The 21,977-nt window shown below is 41.4% G+C and overlaps 1 protein-coding gene across 1 annotated transcript in view; it reads right to left on the bottom strand.

Moving 5' to 3' along the window:
- The window catches only part of AHR (aryl hydrocarbon receptor), a 62,193-nt gene extending 49,746 nt beyond the window's left edge, over positions 1–12,447 (bottom strand). Inside the window, exons 1-2 of the mRNA XM_037383435.1 lie at positions 11,913–12,447; positions 3,965–4,152 (exon numbers count right to left, since the gene is read on the bottom strand). Of these exons, the coding sequence (XP_037239332.1) occupies positions 3,965–4,152; positions 11,913–11,968 (244 nt within the window). The 5' untranslated portion in view covers positions 11,969–12,447. The remainder of the gene's footprint in view (positions 1–3,964; positions 4,153–11,912) is intronic.
- Positions 12,448–21,977: the final 9,530 nt, after the last annotated feature.

Here is a 21,977-nt window from a genome sequence, read left to right as displayed (position 1 = left end):
TGTTCTTCCTTACTGCATTAAAGTATTTAAATGATTATCAATTCATTATATAAAGACCAAAGCTAGAGGCAAAAGGGCTTTTTCCTTTAGCATGTATCGGGAACAAGGCTATGCCTAAATGACTGTCCAGTTGTGCTCCAGATGCTGAACTTGCACTAACCTGCACCCACACATAGAGCTGTTGTCCCATATTCTACTTCATACTTTTCACTGCTGAATGCACACATGCACAGGCACTTAGCGTCAAAACAGGGTGACCCAATACCAGGAAAACATACAAACTATTTCTTTACCGACTGTCAGCAGACACCTGCCTGATTTATCCTAATCTCTTAAAAATAAAAAGCTTGCCTTAAGCCACTTCCAGAAAGTATCTTACATGCACAAAATAAATACTCCAGTGGTGACTTAAGCTAACCTGCTTGACTTTGAGGACTGCTAATCCACTTTAGTACAGACAGGTAGCACCACACAGCTGAGAAGCGACACCACCTTAAATCACTCCTTCGCTTTGTCTCACCATGCAATAACTTTGACTTTATAAAGAAACAGACTTGAGACACAGTATTTTAAGCCACTACTGAAACTTCCTTCTTGACTACAAGGTCAAATTCATACATATAAAAGCATGCCAGAGTGCTTGACATGGGGATACAGAAAGCCTTCTGACACCACGCGGACTTGAAACTAACCTGACCACACGGAACTAGTGTATCTAAAGGGGTGTATCTTGAGTTGTGGAAGAGGAAAAAAAAATAAATGTATACCTATTTCCTACAGCCTGAAATATGGTAAGCATGCCTAAGTACCATGTTTCAGTTGACACTATGGAAAAACTCATCTGTCTTCAGCTCTGGGGCAGAGGAAGATGCTTTTCTGTTTGATTGGTGGGGTTTTTTTTTCTTTTCCTTTTTTTAGATATATACACTTAGCTTTTAAAGTAACAACAAAAACCCTCATAGACATCTAAGTGAGGTACATTTTTTCAAATTGATATAACTTCTTGAGATGTCTTTCACAGAACAGGGCTTTTTTTTTCCTCCCCAGACTTCCGCCTTCAGAAAACAGGCATTCACTCTGGATTATTTAAACTTGGAAAAATGCAAGTGTTTTCTTTGAAAAAATATCTATTGTTGCAGCAAAAACTTGGGTTTCCTTTCAAGCAAGATCATATGATTGCGCGTTTATATTTTACTTTCCGCAGGAATTTACACACCCCCCATTTGCATCCTGTTATTCATTTAGCGTTTCCCTTCACTTCAGCACGCTGCATTAATAAAGTGGACCTGTTGGCTCAGTCTAGGCACTCAAGGTGACAATCAGTGCTCACTCCTGCATTTGCCAGATTTATTCTATAGGGCTTTCTGCATGTATTTAAGTACACAAAACAATCCTTCAAAAGAGCAATTCGGTAAGAAGCACTGCATAGACAGATCATGAAACTCTAACCTAGGGGTTTCAGGGTATTTTTGTTAATTTTGTCCTTCAGAGCATTAATTTCTTTTTTGGGGGGTAAGTTCAACTGAAATAGATTCCATGTTTTTAAGTACATTAAAATAGCATAAAAAATTCTTATTTTTCAATACTGGACCTGTCATAGATTGATTACTTTTGTTTATCTTCACTTTAGTAGCCTTTAAACTCCTTCAGCTAGATACTGATTACTAACTTGGTTGGTAGTCCTACAGTTCAAAGACCTGAAAAGTAGTAGAAAAAGGCTTTTTACTACTAAAAAAGGTTAGATAGCTTCTGTTGAAGCTATTCTATCTGAAAGTACAGGCTAAACTTGCTTTGCCTTCACTATTCAGTGTCTCGCACAAGATAAACATCAAATAATTTATCTTTTTATCATTTGAGGCTTTTTTATTTTATAAAGACGATAGGTAAAACATTGTGCTGTAATGCATCTAGTATATGCACTTGTTTGAAAAGTCCTTTCCTATGAGGCAAATCAAAATTCTGCTACTTAATTCATTACAACAAAATCAAATACCCTGTATTCTACAGCAGTGGTTCAGTATGGTGGCATTAGCTTGCATATGGTTGTGTGATGTGGGTAACATGCTAATAGTATGCTACTGAGTTGAAAACACAGGTTAAGTTTGCTTCAACTTTGGATCCACAGTAGTTAAATTAGAACCTGAAATAACTTCTCTGCCACTAAAGCACATCTAATTCATCACCATGCTAAGGAGTTGAAAGCTACCTTTGTGTTCAAATTAGAAACAAGCAACTAATGTAAATTTTGGTTTCTTTACAGCTAAAGCCACAGATTTTTTCCTATATAGAAATCATAGCCTTAAACCCTTTTATTCTAGGACCTTCAAGTGCAAATTGTCAGGGGAGGAGAAACAAGAATCAAGCATTCCCGTTGCATGAGAAACAGATTTGCTATTATCGCTCCATCCCAAAAACTTGCAATCTTTACTTGTTTCAGAAAACTATTTTTTAAAAAAAAGTTCAAGACTAGAATTTCCTCTTCAATTCACCAAGACAACACTGACAAGCCAAATCACTTGTTTTACTGCAGTCCACCTGAGATGACATCTCACAAAGACTTTGATGAACTGATGTGCCAAGAGAACTCTTTTTATTTCACAGGAGTAAATATTTTCATTTGAAAAAAACCTGCTAGAAATATTTGACCAACTCTAGCCTTGAGTAGATTCCATACTCAGAATTGTCCTGAACAAGTACAGAAATGAAGACACTTGCATAGAAATTAAGACACTTGCCTATATTCTTCAAGCAATAAAACACAGGATAGAAATTTATGAACATTACTTAATTGAAGCCAGTAGACACAATAAATGAAAATAAAGTGTTTTGTATTCCTGCAGGAAAAGCAGAACTGTCTTCTGCAGTTAGGTTTCTTCAGTCCTTTCATCCATGGTAGAGTCACTTATCAAGAAGCTGAAACACTAAATCTTCAACTGATGAGGACAGAGGCTATTTTAATGTCCAAAAACTTATTAAATTGTAAAGGTTGGGTTTTTGTTTGTTTGGGTTTTTTTGGGGGTTGTTTTGTTTTACTATCAATTCCATTGTAAGCAAGATTTCTTAGCTACAGCTGATCAACATAATTCCATCTTCAGTATAATATATACAATATAAATAATAATATAAACTTCACTGACTGGTAAAAAAAGGACAATTATTTTAATACAAGCTCCCTGGCTTATTCCAGCAGTGAAAAGGGCCAGACTATTTCTGCCCTTGAAGAAACAGGCACGAAGCCAGCCATCAGATCTCACCCTACGAAATAGTTCAGGTACCGAGGGAGAGGGGTAGAGGACTCCTTGCCCAGCTCTGAGATGGTGTAAGGGAACACATCCTTCTGGCCTGATTACTATTCCAAGTGCTGCTGTATTACCTTTGCCAGGGCTGGGGTCACTGAAAACCTGCCCACACAATTGGAGAACCTTAGCTGTCATCTTAATGCCTCATGCCCTGCCTTAATCAGGGCTTGAACACAGGAAAGACTTTGCCTCTCTTTCTTTTTTGTGATAAGGAAGTCAATTTTGTGATAAGGAAGGGGCACTAGCAATTACTTTACGTTAAAACAAAGTAATTTGTGATGCACCATTAAGCAAATCAAACAGCTAATGGGAATTCATATGACATTTTAACAGTAATAGTTTTATGAAGGTGATTTTCGGAAGGGAAAACACAAAACCGCTTAAATATCTTTGATAGTCTAGTGAAAAGGACTGGGAGACTTAAGAGCAATTATTAATTCCAAATGCAAAGGCTTGAAAGACTTGTGATTTAAGTGAAATATAAGTAGTTACATTTGGTTTTCAAGAAACTTTATATGGTTACGTTGTATATACCCATGCAACTGGATGTTCTATTGAAATACTGATAAATTTAACAGTTTAAGTACTTAAACAGCTGAAATCAAGATACAGTACCAACAGAATTTTACAAGCAGTCCAAAACCAAATAAATTCCTAATCCTTACCGTCAAAAAAACTTTTGGCTCTCAGGTAACTGACACTGAGCCTAAGGACAGACAGCTTATCCAACTTGGCGATAACATCTTGAGGGAAAGGCAGAAGGCTAGCCAAGCGGTCCAACTCTGCATTCAAGCGGTCCCTGTGTCTTTTGGATGGATTGGACTTGACTCCTTCAGCTGGAGATGGCTTTACTCTGTGGCAAAAAAAAAAAAAAACAACAAAACACAATATAAACATAATTTCTTTCCCAAAATAAAGGTAAATATTTGCCAAACCTAATATTACAGATTGCCTTTTAAAATTTAACAAGCAAAGTGTCTTCCCCAAGTGGCTTCTGTTTTCCATTTGAAAAAAAAAATTACAATGGTTTAACATCATCCCCCACACACACACACACACACTGTTAAATGAAGCAGCTAGACCCACAATGGCTATTTGAACATGTAATGAACATTTGAAACCTCTGAGATTCAGCATTTTTTATAAAAAGATTCCTATACTTTCATTCAAATGTCACTTGAATTCTTCCAAATGTTAGTCTTACAAATAATTCAATAATTTTTAGTAAGATGTGTACAAATGCATTTAACAGTACACTCTTTCACTTCAGTTACAATTTTTCACAGGTGTCCTTAATTTTTGTCAGCGTTTGGAGCATGATATTGTCAACTGAATACAACAAAAGTTTCAGTAACTTGCTAGACAACAAGGCATCCACAACTGCACAAGAAAACAAGAGATACAGCAAACACTATCAAGCTTACCCTTTAAGCCACCTCTCAGCTGACAGCATTTCGAGCACAGCATGACAAAAGCACAACTTTCTACATTAAAATGCACAATTAAAAAAGCTTTGTTATGAATTACATAAAGTTTTTGTAAACTTGCTATTTTCCATTCATGTCTAGCCTGAGCTCCCATTCCAGATACTTGGATACTCATACCTTCCCATACCACAGACACAGATGTCTAAAAGCCAGGTTAAACCCCTACTCATCTGAATTAAAATTAGTCATTACAAGCCAATACTGAAACAAAATCATTTGTCTGCAAGAGCCATAGCAGATTTTATTACATTTATTGAACAGTTTTCTAATTAGAATGATTCATTATCACTTTTCCAGTACGGCAGTTCTACTTAAGATCTACAGCAGTGACCAATGTGTGCTGCTCTCATAGAAACATTGGTTCTGCAAGATGTATCACCCACCAAAATACTACGCATAAATACTTTCAGCAGTTAATTTCTTCAGTATTTCATTTAGTCTGCTTCCAAGCTTCGTCCTTCTCTCAACCTTACAATGAGAAATTGCAAAAGCTCCAAGAGTTATTTTTGCTACTGCTGAAAGTAAACCATGCTGAAAAACAATTTCAACTGATACTTCCAGTCAAATAAGTAGCAACAGAGTGGACATACCTATTTTTAGCTTGCTTTTACTTCATATTTCAATTAGATTTCTTGTTAGTTTACATTTAAGCCCTTCTTTTTACAGGCATCACTGAATAATACAGACACTAGAGTAAGTGTCACTTGTCAAAAATAAGTCTTGCTGCCTGTTCCCTAGCACTAGAGCCACTCTTTTGCATACTGAAGGAGGCATGCTCCTTATGTGGAGCCTGGAAACTTGAGGATGCCATAATACAAGATGTTGTTAATACACATTAATATGATACATCAGCAGCAACTACTTACTCCCCAGATGAATAAAGTTAAGTTTGCTGCAGGGTAAAGATTGTCTAGGACATGGTTCTAGTAGACCTTTATCCAAAAAGCACTGGAAAACTGGGGAAAAACAATGAATCATGAAATACAAAAATTCTCTCTTGAAAAAAAGTATAGGTTCATCATCAACTGCAACGGATGACCAACTAAATATTTGGTTAGATGAGTGCTTCAGTCACAAGCCGTGACTTTGAGACCTGCAGCTCACCACATCCCCAAGTGAATATTAAACTTAAAATAATATAGTAAAGCTTTCTTCACATTCTTATATTCTGGCAGAATATTCACTTGTACAAGCTATATGATTAATACAATTTAAATATAACCCTAAAAAATAAAGTTTTAAATCACCAAACATTACCAGTAACATTAAAAGAAATTTACAAGATAACTTTTAATGTATTAAACTGCCATAAATGTAGAGACAGAATAATAAATTCCAAACTTTAAGCAGGTAACAGTTGTGTAACAATCAGTGAACAGCTCACTCAGACCTCAAACAGGTCTGCTTCCAAAAAGTGGAGTTCCCCATGGAAACCATTCAAAACACACAAACTTTTCCAAATACTATAGTTATCTGTTTTCACAACTGTCCTCCACTTTGCTTAAAACTTCTATAAGCAATTTGACAAGTTAGTTGAAACTAACTGTGCAGTTATCTTGTCAAGTTGTTAGACTTAATTGCTTTTGCTTTACATGGTAACAATTTTTCTTCCTTTTTTCCCTAACTAGTTCAAAGCATAAGGATTTTCTAAGTGTAGTATACAACATTTCTGAATACTAAGTTACCAGTATTTGCAGCATAAATCTTACCATGTTCTCTCCCTCCAAATCAAAGTGATTTTCACTAATTTTCCCCTTTGTGACTCAACTAAAATTAATTACATAAAAATGGATCCCCCCCATAGTGAAGGGAGTAAGGGCAGAAATGCCAGGGGTGTAAGTAGTAAGTTAAACCATTTTCCATCCACTTACGTAAATCCTTGATGCTAAAGACAGCCCTAGCTGCACTGCAGAAAATTATCTTCAGGGGAAACTACGTGCTATGTCAAGATTAAATCCATGCATGTGTTTTTTTTAAAAAAGTGGGAAGAAAAAAAAAAATACTATGGGAGGGAATGGATTTTAAGCTGATCTTTCCGTTCTTAATCTTTTACCTTTCACAGGAAATTTGAATTCCCTAATCAAAGGCAAGCAGTCTTGATACACTCAGTGCCTCCAAACTGAGCTACAATCTATCGTCCCAACAGCTGCAAGACAAGCCAGCACTCTTTAATTTTTGTTTTTACAATTCTAAAGGATTTGCCACCATAACATTAGCTGACTACTATTTTCACAGGTCTGCTACACCCTACTTAATCAGAATTTTTCATTACACATGCTTACCATGTATGCCTTCACAGAAATTAACACTAGGAAAGTGTGCAAGTACCTAAGTCTTAATTATTATCACATGGCCGAAATAATTTTCAATTTTTACATGCTAGCTTATTTTTTTTTAAGTGACATTGAAGCAGTTATTTGAGAAAATGAAAAGCAAGCACAAATTTAGTTTATTCATAATATGACAACAAAAACTTTGAAAAACCAAATAAAGCACTGAAAAGCATGATAACTTATTAACAAGGTATGAAACCTTTTTAAGGCCTGAAGCACGAAATGAAGTCAGGAAATAAAAGAATGTGCAAGAAGAGAGCTAAAGCTACAGCAACATGTTAAAAAAGTACAAGTTAGAACTGTTCTATTGCTTAGGAAAAAAAGACTGAAGAAAGAGCATACACGTCACCTAGCTAATGGATTTAATCTTTTCAGCTACATGTATTTTTCATTTCATATTTAATAGTACATGCAATAAAATGTTATTCTTCTATATACGATTTAATTCAGTGTAGGTCAGGTATATAAAATGCACGTTACCACTGCAGTCACCATTACAATAGGTGAAATCCTCTAAAATTCTCTATTTACTTTAGCAACTGAAAAATACTTCTAAGCATTTAATCTTATTGCCCACACCAGATTTATGATTACTGAAAATCCAGCAGATGATTCCTTTGGAAGCAAAAGATATGACACAGACTACCAACCTCTTCAATCAAACGTATTGTCAATCTATATTGAAGGGGCAAGAGACCCTTTCCAGTAGTTCCTTCAGTAGACGACAAAATCAGCAAAGATTTATGCAACTGTAGGGATAAAGTTGGTTTTACTGAACAGTCTCAATCATCAGCATGCTACTCATCTGATGCTACGAAACTGTTTGTCCTCCAGTAGTAAACAGTTTAGTTGTTTTGGTGTAAGGAAAACTCTACCAAAGTGACAGAGGCAGCCAGAACACCAACCAAGAATGAAAGTTTCGCACTCAGTTTTAACGTATTTCATTACCGTTTAAGATGACAAGCCAAGGCTATATGTAAAAAGAAAAGGGAAAAAAAAGGTATTTTCCTATTTACTGACCATGTTATCTACATTTGCCTATCTGTAGTTGCTACAGGTCCTCTTTCTATAGTATTGCAAGAAGCACTGAACAAAAATCCACCAACTAAAAAAACCACAAACCTTAAACCCTGTGAATTTTAAGCAGCAGTCTACATGTAACACACAGGTACCCCAAGACTGGCAAAGTTATCATTACATACATAGAATAAACTTACTATATAGAAAACAGCTTTATCGCCTCCTTTTCAAATAAGAAGTACGAACTGCTGCTTGTAACAGATACTGCTTTACACAAAGGAGTATCTTAACCATTATTTTTCTTTTCTGATGAACTTCCATTTTAAATCTTGTTCTGGAACTTCTTGTTCATTTACCTTGAAAGAATGCATAAATAGTTGCATATTTTAGATTACATTATCTCTGTACTGCTTTCTGAAATTACTGTCTCTCGTTATAATTAAGGATCGACTGGTCCAACATTTTCCTCTGGATTACTTAATATCATAAATACATTTAAGCTAACACAGAACAAAACCATATAATAATTTCTTATTTAGTCTGCTACAGAAACATGCCTTTATGCTTTTTTGCACCTGCATAGTATGAAACATTTATACCTCCCCAACCCTTTCCTTATCTATTACATTTATCCAGTTACGCAAAACAATAGCTATCCAAACACTGAAGAAAACCCCAACAAACAAACCAAGGCAAATCAGAGCTAATAAGCAGAAAACCATAAAAACTACAAGGTGGAGCTACATTTATCTAATATCCATCACCTAATGCTAGAATCTATCAACAGTAAGCCCCACTTCTATAAAATTTGCATTTTATCCTTCCTGCTACTAGTATCTTAAATCAGCAGTTCAGTTAATAATCACTAGAGAAAAGGAATTCAAGACTGAAAAAACAAAAACCCCAAGAAAAAGCAGGGGCCACCCACTGCTCCCCAGGCTTCATCGGGGAGTGAAACACCCCAGGGACGCGCTGCCACCAGGGGCACTCGCAGCGTTCAAATATTACGTAGGGAGGAAATAAAGGTTCCAAGGGTTTGAGAAAGTGATTTCTGTAGTATATTACACACAATTAGAATGCACATGGTTTAGCGGTTTGGGGTTGCTGGGGGTTTTTTGGCGTTTTTTTTTTTTTTTTCAGATGACAAGATAACAAGATGAACTGTATGAATAGTTGCCTATTAAGTGCCCACATGACTGCTATTCTTTTTCAGCTGTGATACTGTAATTCCCAACTAAATTAAAAAAAATACATTTCAACACTCGGCACTTTCAGGCAATAGCCTGAGATTCCCCTCTCAAGTTCAGCTCTTTCAGTTCTTTATATAACACACAGAAATGAGGAGCTGCAGAGGGGGCTTTTCTTAAACTGGCTTTGAGTTACCACCATGGCTTTAAAGAGTTATCTGTACCTGAAGCAAGAAGTATTTCTACTTAATTTTTTTCCATGGCAACTACAGCATTATATTAATAGCTTCTTCCATTTCTATAAACTAGTTGCCTGTTGTCACAGATTACCAATTATCCTGCTCTGTTTGGAATTACATACATGGCAAACAAAACATCAGAACAATTATTTACATAAACAATCTCTTCTATGAACAATACTAGTTGCAACAATGTATTACAATGTATCTTCCCCCCCCCCCCTTACCCTGAAGAGCTGAGAATTCTGCTGGGGTGAGGAAACAGCAACCCCAAACAAATTAAAATCACGGTACTGTCAAACCTTTGTTAACCATCAGCAAGTACATCTTCCCTCCCTCCCCCAATCAGTTACAAAAGCTTATTGCCTCTCACTTTTTTTGGCCTAAAGGTACGGTCTGTAACTAGTTATGTGAGAAATGGGAACCCTCTGACCCACTAGCAATGTTCTGTAAGGCTGCTCTAGAAGAAGAAACTAAAGTGCATTGCCATTTTGAGGAGAAAAGGAACACATAAGCGTTACAAGTGAGCTACATTTATCTTGCATTAAAATAATTTCTAGTAACCCAAGCAAAGCGGGTTAATACTTCGCCTCCGCTTCAATTTATGGGTGAGCAAACTAATACGAATGCTTTTATTCTAAGAAGAAGCACTTCTCTCTTTGGTCCTAAAGGGCAAAGTCCCTCAATAGATAAATAGTTGCCATTACCCTCAATAGATAAATAGCTGCCATTAGTAATAATAAAAAAAAAAAGGCTTCAACTAATCAGAGATCAGCCAACTTGCATATAGACGAGATAGACTGAAAAGGATTACTTATGTAGATACTGCAGTAACGTAACAGAGAAGGTTCCACATCCTCTGACCAAAGCTAACCAGAATTTAATAGTAAGCCACACATTAGGCTAACTTACCAGCAAGGCACAACATCTTGTGCTTGCACAATCAGAACTTAGGTACTACTAATAGTCTACAAATGCCACCAACATGCTTTTATTTCTTCATGAAAAAACACTCATTTCATTCTTAAAATCCATATCCACAGCATGAATTTAATGAGGTACCTCTACATTGTTGCTTGGAAATGAATAGTCAAAAGAGCAAAACACTGCTATTTTCATAAGAAATGCATCTTCTAACAAGGCATTTTTTAAGAAAATGTGCACTTGTACACTTTCTGTGTTAATTTGTAGGGTGAAACACCAGCTAACCCAGCTATGTACATACATTCATTCAAACAACTCCAACCGTAAAGAAGTAAGCGCTCAAGCTGATTCCCCTCCCTCTAAGCCCGTTGTCTGCTATAAATCTAAAAACATACCATTCACAATAGAATTTCATTAAATATTTGTCATTCTCTCCTTTAATGCCTTTGTAGTCTTGGCAGTCATTTTCCACCTACAGAAGTACCCCATGGAAGTACACGGGGATTTTTTGAGCTTTATTTTTCTTGCAATTCTGCAGTTTAGCTGTGATAGTTTTCATGACCTATAGATTCTTGACTTTCAGTTGAAAGTGCAAGTTAAGCAACCCCTCTAGCCTGAAAAAGCACTCTCGTCAGATCAGCCTTTGAGCAGAGCATGCAAAGCCTGGGACTCAAACCTAAAGCAGGTGCATAATACAAAATTGCTCAAGTACTAGTCAGAGTTTCAAAATTATAAATTAATAAGGAAAAAGCCACCATACGGCCAGACTTCGCCCCCCGCCCCTTCGACCGGTCTGCAGCACTCGGTTCGTTTGGAGCTGAACAAATAAAAACGTCTAATGTAATACCGGAGGGGTAAAGCCGGTTGAGCCCTCCCTGACGGGCTAAAAACAGCCCTAAACGGTGGGAATCGGGCGAGCCCTTCCCGGCTCCGGCCCCGCACCTCCCGCGGAGACACCTGAGCGCGCAGCGGTGCGCGGCGGTCGGAGCGGCCCGCAGCGGCGGGGGCGCCCTGCGCGCGGGCGGCGGCCATGGCGGGGGGGCCCGCCCGGCGCGGCACCCACCGGCGGGACCCGCTGCCGCGGGGCGAGCGCAGCCACCGCTCGGGAGCCGTCACCTCAGATGCCTCCCAATCTAGGTCAGCCGGCTGCGCTGCGTTGCCGGCACCGCTCCCTCCTTCCACCGCCTCGACCTTCCGCGCCCCGACACTCCCTTCCTTTTTTTTTTTAAAGCAAAGAGCTAAAAACGACAAAACCCCAACAGCACCCCGAGGCACACCTCTCCCGGGCGCCCCTGCACCGCACCGCGCCACCGGCCGCCCCCGTCGGGCCTCCACGGCGCGGTGCGCGGCAGGACGGCGAGCCGCCGGGGCGCCGCTCTCCCCTCCCTGCCGCTCTCCCCGCCCGCCCCGCGGGGCCGCTTACATTTTCTGCACAGGTTTCCGCCGCTTGCGACTGGCGTAGGTGACATTGGGGTTCATCCTGCCGCGGCTCCAGCGCCCCGCGCCGCAGGCTCCGCCGGCCGGGGGCCGCCGCCCTCCTGTCCGCCTCGCCCCGGCTCTCGGGAGAGGGCGAGCACCACCGGCGCCGCAGCGCTCGCCTCGCTTCGCCCGCGGGCCCTAGCCCTGCTGCCGCCGGCCGTCCGCAGCGCAGGGAAGCGCGGCGCTCGCAGCGGCGGCGCCTTCCCCGGCCGGGCGAGGACGGGAGGCGGAGGCGCTACGGGGCGGGGATCCCAGGTGATCGGCGGCGGCTACACCCACTCGCCGCTCCCGGAGGGCACAGGTGTGGGGGCGGCCGGGGCTTTCCAGCGCCGCTCGCCCCGCGCCTCCCCGCCGAAGCGACGCCGTCTCCCGGCCGGCTCCCTCTGCAGCGGCGGGAGGGCGTGCGGCGGCCTCTGCACCCCGGCGCGGCCGCCGTCTGCTGGCCGAGCGCCTGTCAGTGTGCGCGGCGCCGGGCCGGGGCGCACCTCCCCGCCTCGCCCCGCCCGGCCCAGCCCCGCGCCCGCTCCTCCCGCCGCCGCCGCCGCACGGCCCCGGCCGCCTCCCGCCCCGCCCGCCTGGCAGCCGCCTCCGCCCCCTCGCCGAGGAGGCCCCTCACGGCGGCGGCGGGGCGGAGGGAGGGGGGGGCGGCGCTGCCGCCATGTTGGGAAGGTCAGGCGAGGATGGGGAGGACCGGCGCGGCAGCGGAGGGGGCGCCGCGGGGGTCTCGCCCGGCGGCGAGGGCGTCGCGACGGAAAGTCCCCGGCGTGGGGATGGGGCGGGAGAGGGAGAACCCCAGGCCTGTGGTGGCCGGGGTGGGGGCGCTCCCGCGGCGAGCGGGAAGGAAAGTCAGATCCCAGCGCCTAGGTGGCCCCTAATAACAAAAAATAACCGGGGGGGGACGGGGGGACGGGACGTGTGTGGAGGAATTCACAGCGTTCAGTTTTGAAAGAAAAATGGTACTGCCTCAGTGTCACGGTGAGGGCTGTGTCTGTCACCTCACACACACACACCCAGGCCTGACACCTCCCCCGGGCTGGAACCGTCACGGCCGCAGATCGCCGGGCAGAGAAACCAGAAATCACAGGCGACCGCCCCGAACACCCGAAGGGTGGGGGGAGCCCTGGGTGGGAGCGCCCGCGGGCGGGGAGGGGACAGGCGCCGGGCGCCGCCGAGGACAAGGACAGCAGCGCACCTGGGGGAAGGAAGGAGGTCACCGCGGGCAGGGCTGCCGCTCGCTAAGCACCGAGCGCCGGCTTACTGGGCGAGGACGCGGCTCGTACCTCATTAGGGGATAAATCCCGGAGTTATTACACTGGCGGTTTTAAGCTAAATACTTATGTTAAAGGAAAGGAGCGCAGCACCGCAAACAGCAAGAGGTGCTGCCAAACTGGGGGTGAATAAAACCATCCGAGAGCAGCCCCGTGCCCCTCCGAGCCGCTGCCGCTTCTCCCGCCCATTTTCTTCCTCTGCTTCCCTTCGCGGCAGCAGCGGCAGCAGCGGCGCCCTTCCCCCGGAATAGCGGCAATAAATGTTGTCTCAGCGCTAAACTTGGGAGCCCGGGAGTCGCCCTGCGTGAACACCAGTTGCAGGCGGTCGCGGCTGAGACGAGAGCAGGGAAGTGCTCCCCTCTGTCCCTCGCGAACGCACCGGCCGCCCGCGGGGGACGGCCGAGCCCAGCCGCCGGAGAGCGACGGCAGCTGCGCGCTCAGCCGCGGCCCCGCGGCTCGGTCCCGCAGCCGCCCGTGCGCGGCCGCCGGGAGGCCGAGGCAGTGTCCGTGGTGCTGGTGTCCGGCCGCCCGGCTCGGGCTGGCCGCGCTGTCAGCGCCGCACCGGCGGCTGGGGGCTCGCACTCCCCCTCGCTGGTTACCGAAGCCCCGGCTGGTTGTGCAAGCGCTTCTGCTCCGCTCTGCTGACGGGAGGGATTAGCGGTGGCCCAGGTATTATCGCACGGTAAAATCCTGGGTCCGTGCGAAGGCCGCCCGCAGCCGAGCGGCGGGCTGGGAGCGGCGCCCGCCCCGCAGCAATGCGGCTGCCCCGGCGCCGCGGCCGCTGCGCCCCGTGGGACCCACCGGGCTTCCCGCCGGCCGGGGCGGCTCCGCGGGCGCTCGCAGCTGGGATTAGGCAGCACAGCGCGCGCTTGTTCACCGGCTTAATTGCTCGGGTTTAGTTCCGTGGGAAGCTGTCCCAGATGCAAAGCATGCTGAAGCTGCAATATGCAGATAAAATTAATTCGACTAAACCTTAATGATGCTAGTGTGCTTGCTAGTACAGCAGAAGTTGATCAAATGGTGTTTTGAAACGTGTCCTCAGCAAACAAAGTTTTTTGAAAAAATGTAGTAGAAGAACTGTACGCCTTAGGAGGTCAGTGCCTTGCAGTCACATTCCTACTGCATTCCTGGCCAAACACCTTTGCAGCAGACATCAGGTATTCTCTAGCTTCTGTCTCTTTCCTCTTCGCACTCTTTTCTCTCCACAAGATCTTAGAAGCATGCTGGAAAAAAGGGCGAGCCATGCCATGCACATCTTACTTCTTCAGCCCCTTTCTTTTTTTGATTTTAGGGCTGAAACTAGAAATGTAAGCATTTTCTTCACTCCAAACCCATCCATCTAAGTGCTTAGACTCTTCCAGCCCAAACTTCCCAGTCCCTTTCAGTACTCTTTTCACCACTACTCGCTCCCTACTCACTGGTTACTTTCTCTGTCAACACAAGCGTGCTGTGAGCACTCCATATACAACATAAATTGCTCTGGTTTTGTTCTTTTTGGTTACATTAACTTTGTGTTGAAAGCTTACAGTCATTGTTTAGGGCTTCTCTTTTAATTTTTGATATAATTGCTTCCAGTCTGTCATACTTCCTCACTGGGATTGAACAGTCTCTAGCAACTTCTTACTTTTCACTTGACCTCAAGAACTCAATTGTTTCTTGACTTTTTGTGCTATGTAGATACTGTCAGACACCCCCATACTTATGCTGTCTCATCTGCCAGCTCCAAATCTACTGGGGACTACATGAAGAAGGAAATATACTTTAGCCTCCCATGATGGACTTCATCTCCCAGTTCGTTTCTGGGGCCATGGGAGCTTGCATGGTGCCAGTGAGGTGCTGTGGTTACTCTTCAACTCCCTTTTTGGAAACAGAGCAAGGAAAATTCATACTGCTAGGCAGAAACCACTTCTCTACATTTGCAATCCACTGCCTGCTATCGGAAATCTACTTCTGTGGGTCAGCCACCTATTTAACAACAAATCTGAGATTTCAGATGTTCAGCACACAGAATCACAGAATGCTCAGTCAGTACATGTCTCTGGGGCCTTTTAGACACAGTTACCTAAAAATTTCTGTATTGCACTACCTGCAGCTTTTGCAAATCTGTCCTCACCTGATGTTCTTACTGTCTCTTTGCCTAATCTGTTGTCTCAGTATTTACTTTTCTATTTGATAATTTGGGTACGGTAGAGATCTGACCTCATATTCAGTATAAAACAAACAAAACCTGTACAACCATGATTCAGCAGTCTTAAAGCCTTCTTTACAGCTTAAGTATTTTTGTCAGGCTTTTCTTGGTTTTATTATTCTTTTTTAAATTAATATCTTGTCAGGTTTAACGACATGTTTGGTCTTGCACATGATGACTGTGGCTGATGTCATGTGGACAATTAAAATTATTTAATTCCATGCAGATCAGTTTCATGTGTATTGTACAGCTCTAACTAGTCTCTTCTCATTTTATCTCTAGGCTACTACCCAGGTGGCTTACTAGGTCTCCTTTAATAAATTTCTCTCAAACCATTAGCGACCACTTTTTTCCTCATCGCTCAAGTTCAGAATTTTTGCCTTGATGCAAATCATGATCATGATGACATGATCATCATGAATCATGATGACATCCAGTGACGAGGTTGTTAAGAAAAATGGGTTTGTGCATCTAATGAACCATACCTTTCCCTATCCTTGGCATGTATGAGGTGTCATATTAATGAACATATTCTTCTGTATCCAGTATGCGTTGTGGTTATCATCCTCTGAAGCTTCCAGAGCTCTTGCTTGTCAGTAGTCATACCTGCTCCTCTGACTGCAAAATGAGAAATATTCTTTTACTCCACACATCTATTCTGGCCCATTTCTGCTTCTCCTGCCCTGCACGGTCCCCTCCTCAGCTCTGTCACCTGCCCCCTCACTCATTTCACAAGATGGGAGCTGTTTGGAAGAGGAGACTTTTACAGAACAAATGGAAATTCCTGAGTGCACTGGAGCTTCACAGGATCACCATGAGACCAACAAAAATCTTGTCATTTGGGAGGAATTTATAAGAATTATAAACAGTGCTTGCTATCTTAGGGTCATCTCTGACTCATTTCTAGCCTTTATCCTACTCTTTCTATCCATGCCCAAAATTTTACTTCCTTCAGCTTAATTCTGTGTGCTGACTTGTTCTAGCTGTTTGCAGTGCAAATAACACAGAAAAAAACCTGATTTGGTTGTCTGTGATTTCTCTTCTGCCTCCCTGGAGACGAGGAAAGAGGATTGTGATTTAAAATCGTGATTTATGCAGCTCAGATTTTGGAGATCTGCAGAACTGCCAGTGATTTAGGTGTTATTTTCCATGCACCTTTGTTCTGCTAAGAAAGAGTATCTATGGTAACTCAGATGACTGTACTCATTTCAGGAAACTGATCATCTAGGGAAGTTGAATTAGAGTCAGTGAGTAGCCTATATATGGATTCTTTAGTGACTGGGAAGGTCACACAAACATTTTACTGTGAAGAACCAGGAACTCTGAGGGGAATTCTGCCTCACTTAAAAACTGAAACAGAAATAATTATATCTAGAAAAAAGAAACACAGCAATGAGACTAATGGCACACTGCTTTATGATGACTTTTCTTACAGAAGCCTCATTTGCAGGTTCTAGTTGAACTGTATATAATGAGAATTAGATTGACAAGAAACTTCCTCACATACACACACACACCTCCTATTTGTATTTTTGTCAACATAGGACAGAACTAGCACATTCTTTTTCCCTTCTCTCATCTCCACACCTGGCTCCCACTTCCACTATCCTTGCAGGTATTTCTGATATGCCAGTGTCTAAAATTACACTGGCTTTCTATTGAGTATTTAACTTGGGGAGTATTTCCAGAAGCTGAAGAGCCATATAAAGGATGAAAAATATCAAACATATTATTTGGGTAAGTAGGCTATGATCCTCATATAGTGGTTAGTGCTAAAAAGTCTTTGTTGATAATGATATTTTAAATATTTTAAATAGATTGAGTTACACTAATCCACTGAAAGCTATAGTCTTAATTGTTCCAACAGGGACCAGAAAAAATCCTCAGTAGGCAAAAAAAACCCCAACATTTAGAGACAGTGTTCAAAATTTTTCTTCTTCCAGAAAATTTGAGAAATTAATAATCATCATCTGTGAGGCAGGATCATGACTATACTCATACCCTATGATACATAAAATGAAAAGCTTGTTTCACCTGTAAGAGCAGGAATAAAGAAACAATATTGTTATAGAGGAAATATAAAAAAATCAGTACATTGCATACTATTCTTTGGTTTTCTCTCATATACAGAAATAAGCAGAAGAGAACAAGTTTATACAGAAACTGCTTCTCAGTTCAAGAGAACAGTCTTTTTTTATTCTAAACAAAAAAAGTTCTGAAGAGCTATACAGATACAGCAAGCAGCTTACATTAACCTTGCCTGCCTAAAACATTCAGCAGCCCTCTTCTCCCACAAGCATTAAAAGTAAATTTTATTATATAGCTAAAATAATTTTAAATTAACATTCCCAATGAACTTCATGGTTTTGTCCTGAAAAGTAAAGAGCCACTCAATATTTTAGTCTAACGTAATCCACTCCCAATGGTACTGAGAGCCATAAAGCAATCAGTGGTAAGATGGGCAAGTGAGGATGACATGGTAGAGCCTCTTAACCAAGACACCAGCAGTTAGACTGCCGACTGCCACTCCTTCCTTCTCCCCTCCTTCCTTGTTGAAGGAATAAGCTTATGTTTGTTACGTGAATATACAAAGAGTTAGGTCTGCAACTACAAACCCATTTAAAGAAAAATATTGCACATATTGTACAATGTTTCTGACGGTCAGACTATTGGGACTATACAAACATCTTCTGTTCCCAGGATCCTTCCCTGCCACTGAGGCTCACTGGCACACAATGCATCAGATCCACACTATTATATTTTCTTAGTTTCCAAACTAGGGTGGCTACATGCAAACTGCAAGTGTCCACTGGCCTGTGCTAGCCCCTGAGAACGATGTGGGAACATGAAAAAAAATGTGTAAAGGATAATTCTAACCATTTTAAACTACCGATGATTGGGTTTAAACATCCATGGAAGTTCCATGACGCTCATTAAATTTACTGGCACAGATATAACGTTAAAGTAGATTCCCAATGATTTTGGCCATAAATGTTACAAATCCCCTACAATTATTAGAGTGCAGAAGCAGGAAAGTTTTGGTTATAACAGTAAATCACCATGACAATCAGCAAATGTGGGCAGCATATGATCCAGCTGCACCAAAACCTTCTGTGCTGTTATACACAGAACAAATACATAAAGGTCTGATCATTTTACCTCTGCTTTAAAACCGCTACTGAACTATATTTATTATCAGGGCTTTGTTGCTAAATTGGCTTATAATATTAACAAAACCTGTGGTTTGAGAGGGCCTGAAACAAGCTTACAATTATGATGGCTAACTCAGTAGGCTGTAAATTCTCTTTCTGCTCTCATTAAGAGGAAAGGGTATACACAGAGTAAGACTAATGAATTAAAAAAATGATCTAAATTAGAAGTGACAATGGAGTTGCCATGCCAGAGCTTAATTTCTGTACCAACAAACCTGAGCTAATTTTAATAAATATTGCTAGTTCTCATGAATTTTTATTTAGCCTTATAAAGCCTTCCCATGACTAAGACAAGCTACAGGTATTGTATTAATGGAATTGCATTCTTTCTGATGGGACTTTCTATCAAATCTAGGAGGTAGACACAGAGAAGAATATGAAAAGACAGCAAATATATACACAGATGTCTGAATGCCAAAGGCCAAGGCTAAAACCGATACAAAACCTGTATAATTACACAGGGATTTCCATGAACATAATGTGTAATTAATAATAAACAAGAACAAACAAACAAGAAAGCCCAAACTCATTATTTTAATGCTTACTCAGGAAATAGTCTGCTTGAGAACAAAAATGTGCTATGTGTTAGTTCCATTCAAACTATTTTCATTGACATGACACAAAATGCAGTCGTTTACTGAGTCCATAGTTCTTACAAGTATAGTGAGCTGTACCTGCATCATACCTGATGACTAATTGTCCTTACCCATCATTTACAGCCTTCTGTCACAAGGAGGCTACAGCCTGCCCGGGTAACCTGCCCAGGGCTTACTGCTACAGACTGTTTCTCAATGAGCAATTGTAATTTTTTTAGGTTTTGTAATTTAGACCTGTAACATCTTTTCCCATCCAGAGTGACTACAACTTTCCGTCATTCTAACAGTAAGTTTTCTTTGATTTCAGCTGTGACTGAGGCACCTGAGGAAGTGTATGTAGAGAGGAGAGAGGACAGTAAGTCTGTTAGGGCAGGAAAGCAGGGAAACAACTGTCTCTGGAGCATTAAAGCCAGCATGAATCCGGAGAGATACCACATTACATAGAGCAAACAACAACACTTGAGAAATGGTAACAGGAGTAGGTATCTTTGCTACGGGAAACACTAGAACACTTTTATTCTACAAATAATAGTCATGGCATGTTATTTCTTCTGAGCAGTATAGGAGAACATGCATGTACTGAAAACTGCCCACAAAACATTTGACATATTGTTTGCCTTATCCTTTCTTTTTTTCCACATTTATCCTGTTAAGTGTCCTAAGCGGACTGTGTTTACATGTATCTCTAAGCAAGCCACAACTGTTGCTAGCTACATATCATCTTTATAGTCCCATTATCTCCAGTTCTCCAAATTCAGTCTGGCCCACAGAGTAAATATTAACACTTGCTGGTAATGAGTCTTCTGAAAACCTTCTAATCAATGTGCCCTGCATGCAAGACAAATGTTTAGCTCCTCAATTATGGTACTTACCTGTTAATTTTCACAACTAGCTATGTAGCGTCAGCTTCAATGTAGAGCCTCAGGTGCTGTCTGAAAAGTAAGGGTTTAACAATCTCAGCTATGCAGAAGCTGTCTCTGAAATGTTTGTATATTATCGACACACAAAAAAACACGCCAATGTCTAGAGTGTCCTTTTGCAGTTCAGAATGTTCTTTATTTTTCTGTTTACACTAGTATAATTGAAGATACTCGATTAGAAATCTATCTATCCAAAGAAAAAAGCTGTTCTTATGTTTCTTCTAAGAGAAGTTGCCTTATTTATAATTAGTATTCTATATTACATATGTAACATTGTAAAATCCCTAATAAATAAAATATTGGAGTGGAAAAAAGCTATCATGGGCATTCTTTGTAATAAAAGATCTTTCAAAAAGAAGTGCTTATTTTCAGTGCATGTCTTTAATCTTCTAGAAAACAGTAGATAAAAACAGCTTCAAACCTGCACGGTGCCAGTTTTTATGACTGTTAGTGCTCTTAGCAATTCCAATGATCTCAGCACAATAGTGTTCAGAACTGTTTCTTCAGTGTTTTCAGATAAATATTCTTACTGCATCTCTATAGCTACAATAGATTGCATCACCAAGATACCACGAAGATTTAGAAGTTTATCATTTCTCCTAAATAGTCAATGGAACTGCTATCTGGTCTATCTGCCTGAGATTAAAAGTTGCTCATTTCAGAGGTATAAAATATTGCTGGTTTATTTCTGAAGGCATATATTGAGAGACAGTTTGCAGTTTCTTTCATAAGGAGGGCTTACTAAAAGACATGTCCTAGAGGCAGAAAGACTCCAGCAAGCATGATTTTTTCATCCAGGTTTTCTCTTATAAGAATTCCCTGATTCAACACTTGAAAAGTTTGGATCTGGGCTCTTTCAGATTACAAAATTAAAGATGAGGTTTCTCTAGTATTGAGTAGCATGATAGATTGTCCTTCAAAAGTAGTTGAAAATCCTTTCAAGGAACACATAACAATATTTTGATGTAGAGTGGCATTTGGAAAGAAACCAAAAAATAAGCACAGAAATTGGGTGAGATGGTCTCATCTATGTTAAGAAAGAAACAAATAACTGTGAGTTATTCTATCTGAACCTTTCAGCTGACCTTCAGGCTTGGCTTACCATGGCCTGTGGTGTGTATAATTCATCAAGACTGGTGTGATTTGTTTTAAGCATGTTTCCAAAGATGAAAGAACTAATTTATGATCTTGTTACTACCTCCACCCTCAAAGAATCAGGAGTTGCAGCTGAAGGTTACTTCAGTTATTGAAGTTATGTTATTGAATGAAATGCAACAACTCTGTTACATTTTATTTTTTCTGTTTACTATCAAACATTCCTACTATCCCTACTAAAATTATAAATAGTTGTAATAATGTGCAATGAGTTTGTTTCATCCAGTTCCCTAATTTCATCAGATCAGAAAATATGGCAAATAGTCTTGTTCATGCCAAGTAATAAGAAAACACCATGTTGTTTTTGGTGCAATCATGCATTTGTTATCTGCTAAAATTAATTAAGCATCTCTATACAATCTTGAGATGTTTAATAACAAAAAATTCTTGTAGCATTTTGTCAGTCACAGACCTTTTAAAGTCTTACTCTCTAAAAGTGGGATTCATGCAGTGCATTCCTAGAAATGCAACCAGAATTGAACAGGAAGATAAAAATGATGAAAAGGAAAGAGAATAAGCACAAAGATAAGGAAATCTGGAAATAGCAATAAGTCAATAGTTAAAATAGGTGTTTATTGAAAAGAAAACTGGCAATGGCTGAGGAGAAACTTGTAACCAAAAAGAAGACATAAAAAACCCCTGAAAAGACAAAAGAGAAAATGACAGCGTT

This window comes from Falco rusticolus, chromosome 4 (genome assembly GCF_015220075.1).
Source record: "Falco rusticolus isolate bFalRus1 chromosome 4, bFalRus1.pri, whole genome shotgun sequence".
In the NCBI taxonomy this organism is placed as follows: Eukaryota; Metazoa; Chordata; class Aves; order Falconiformes; family Falconidae; genus Falco; species Falco rusticolus.
This window is presented reverse-complemented; position numbering and strand designations above follow the sequence as displayed.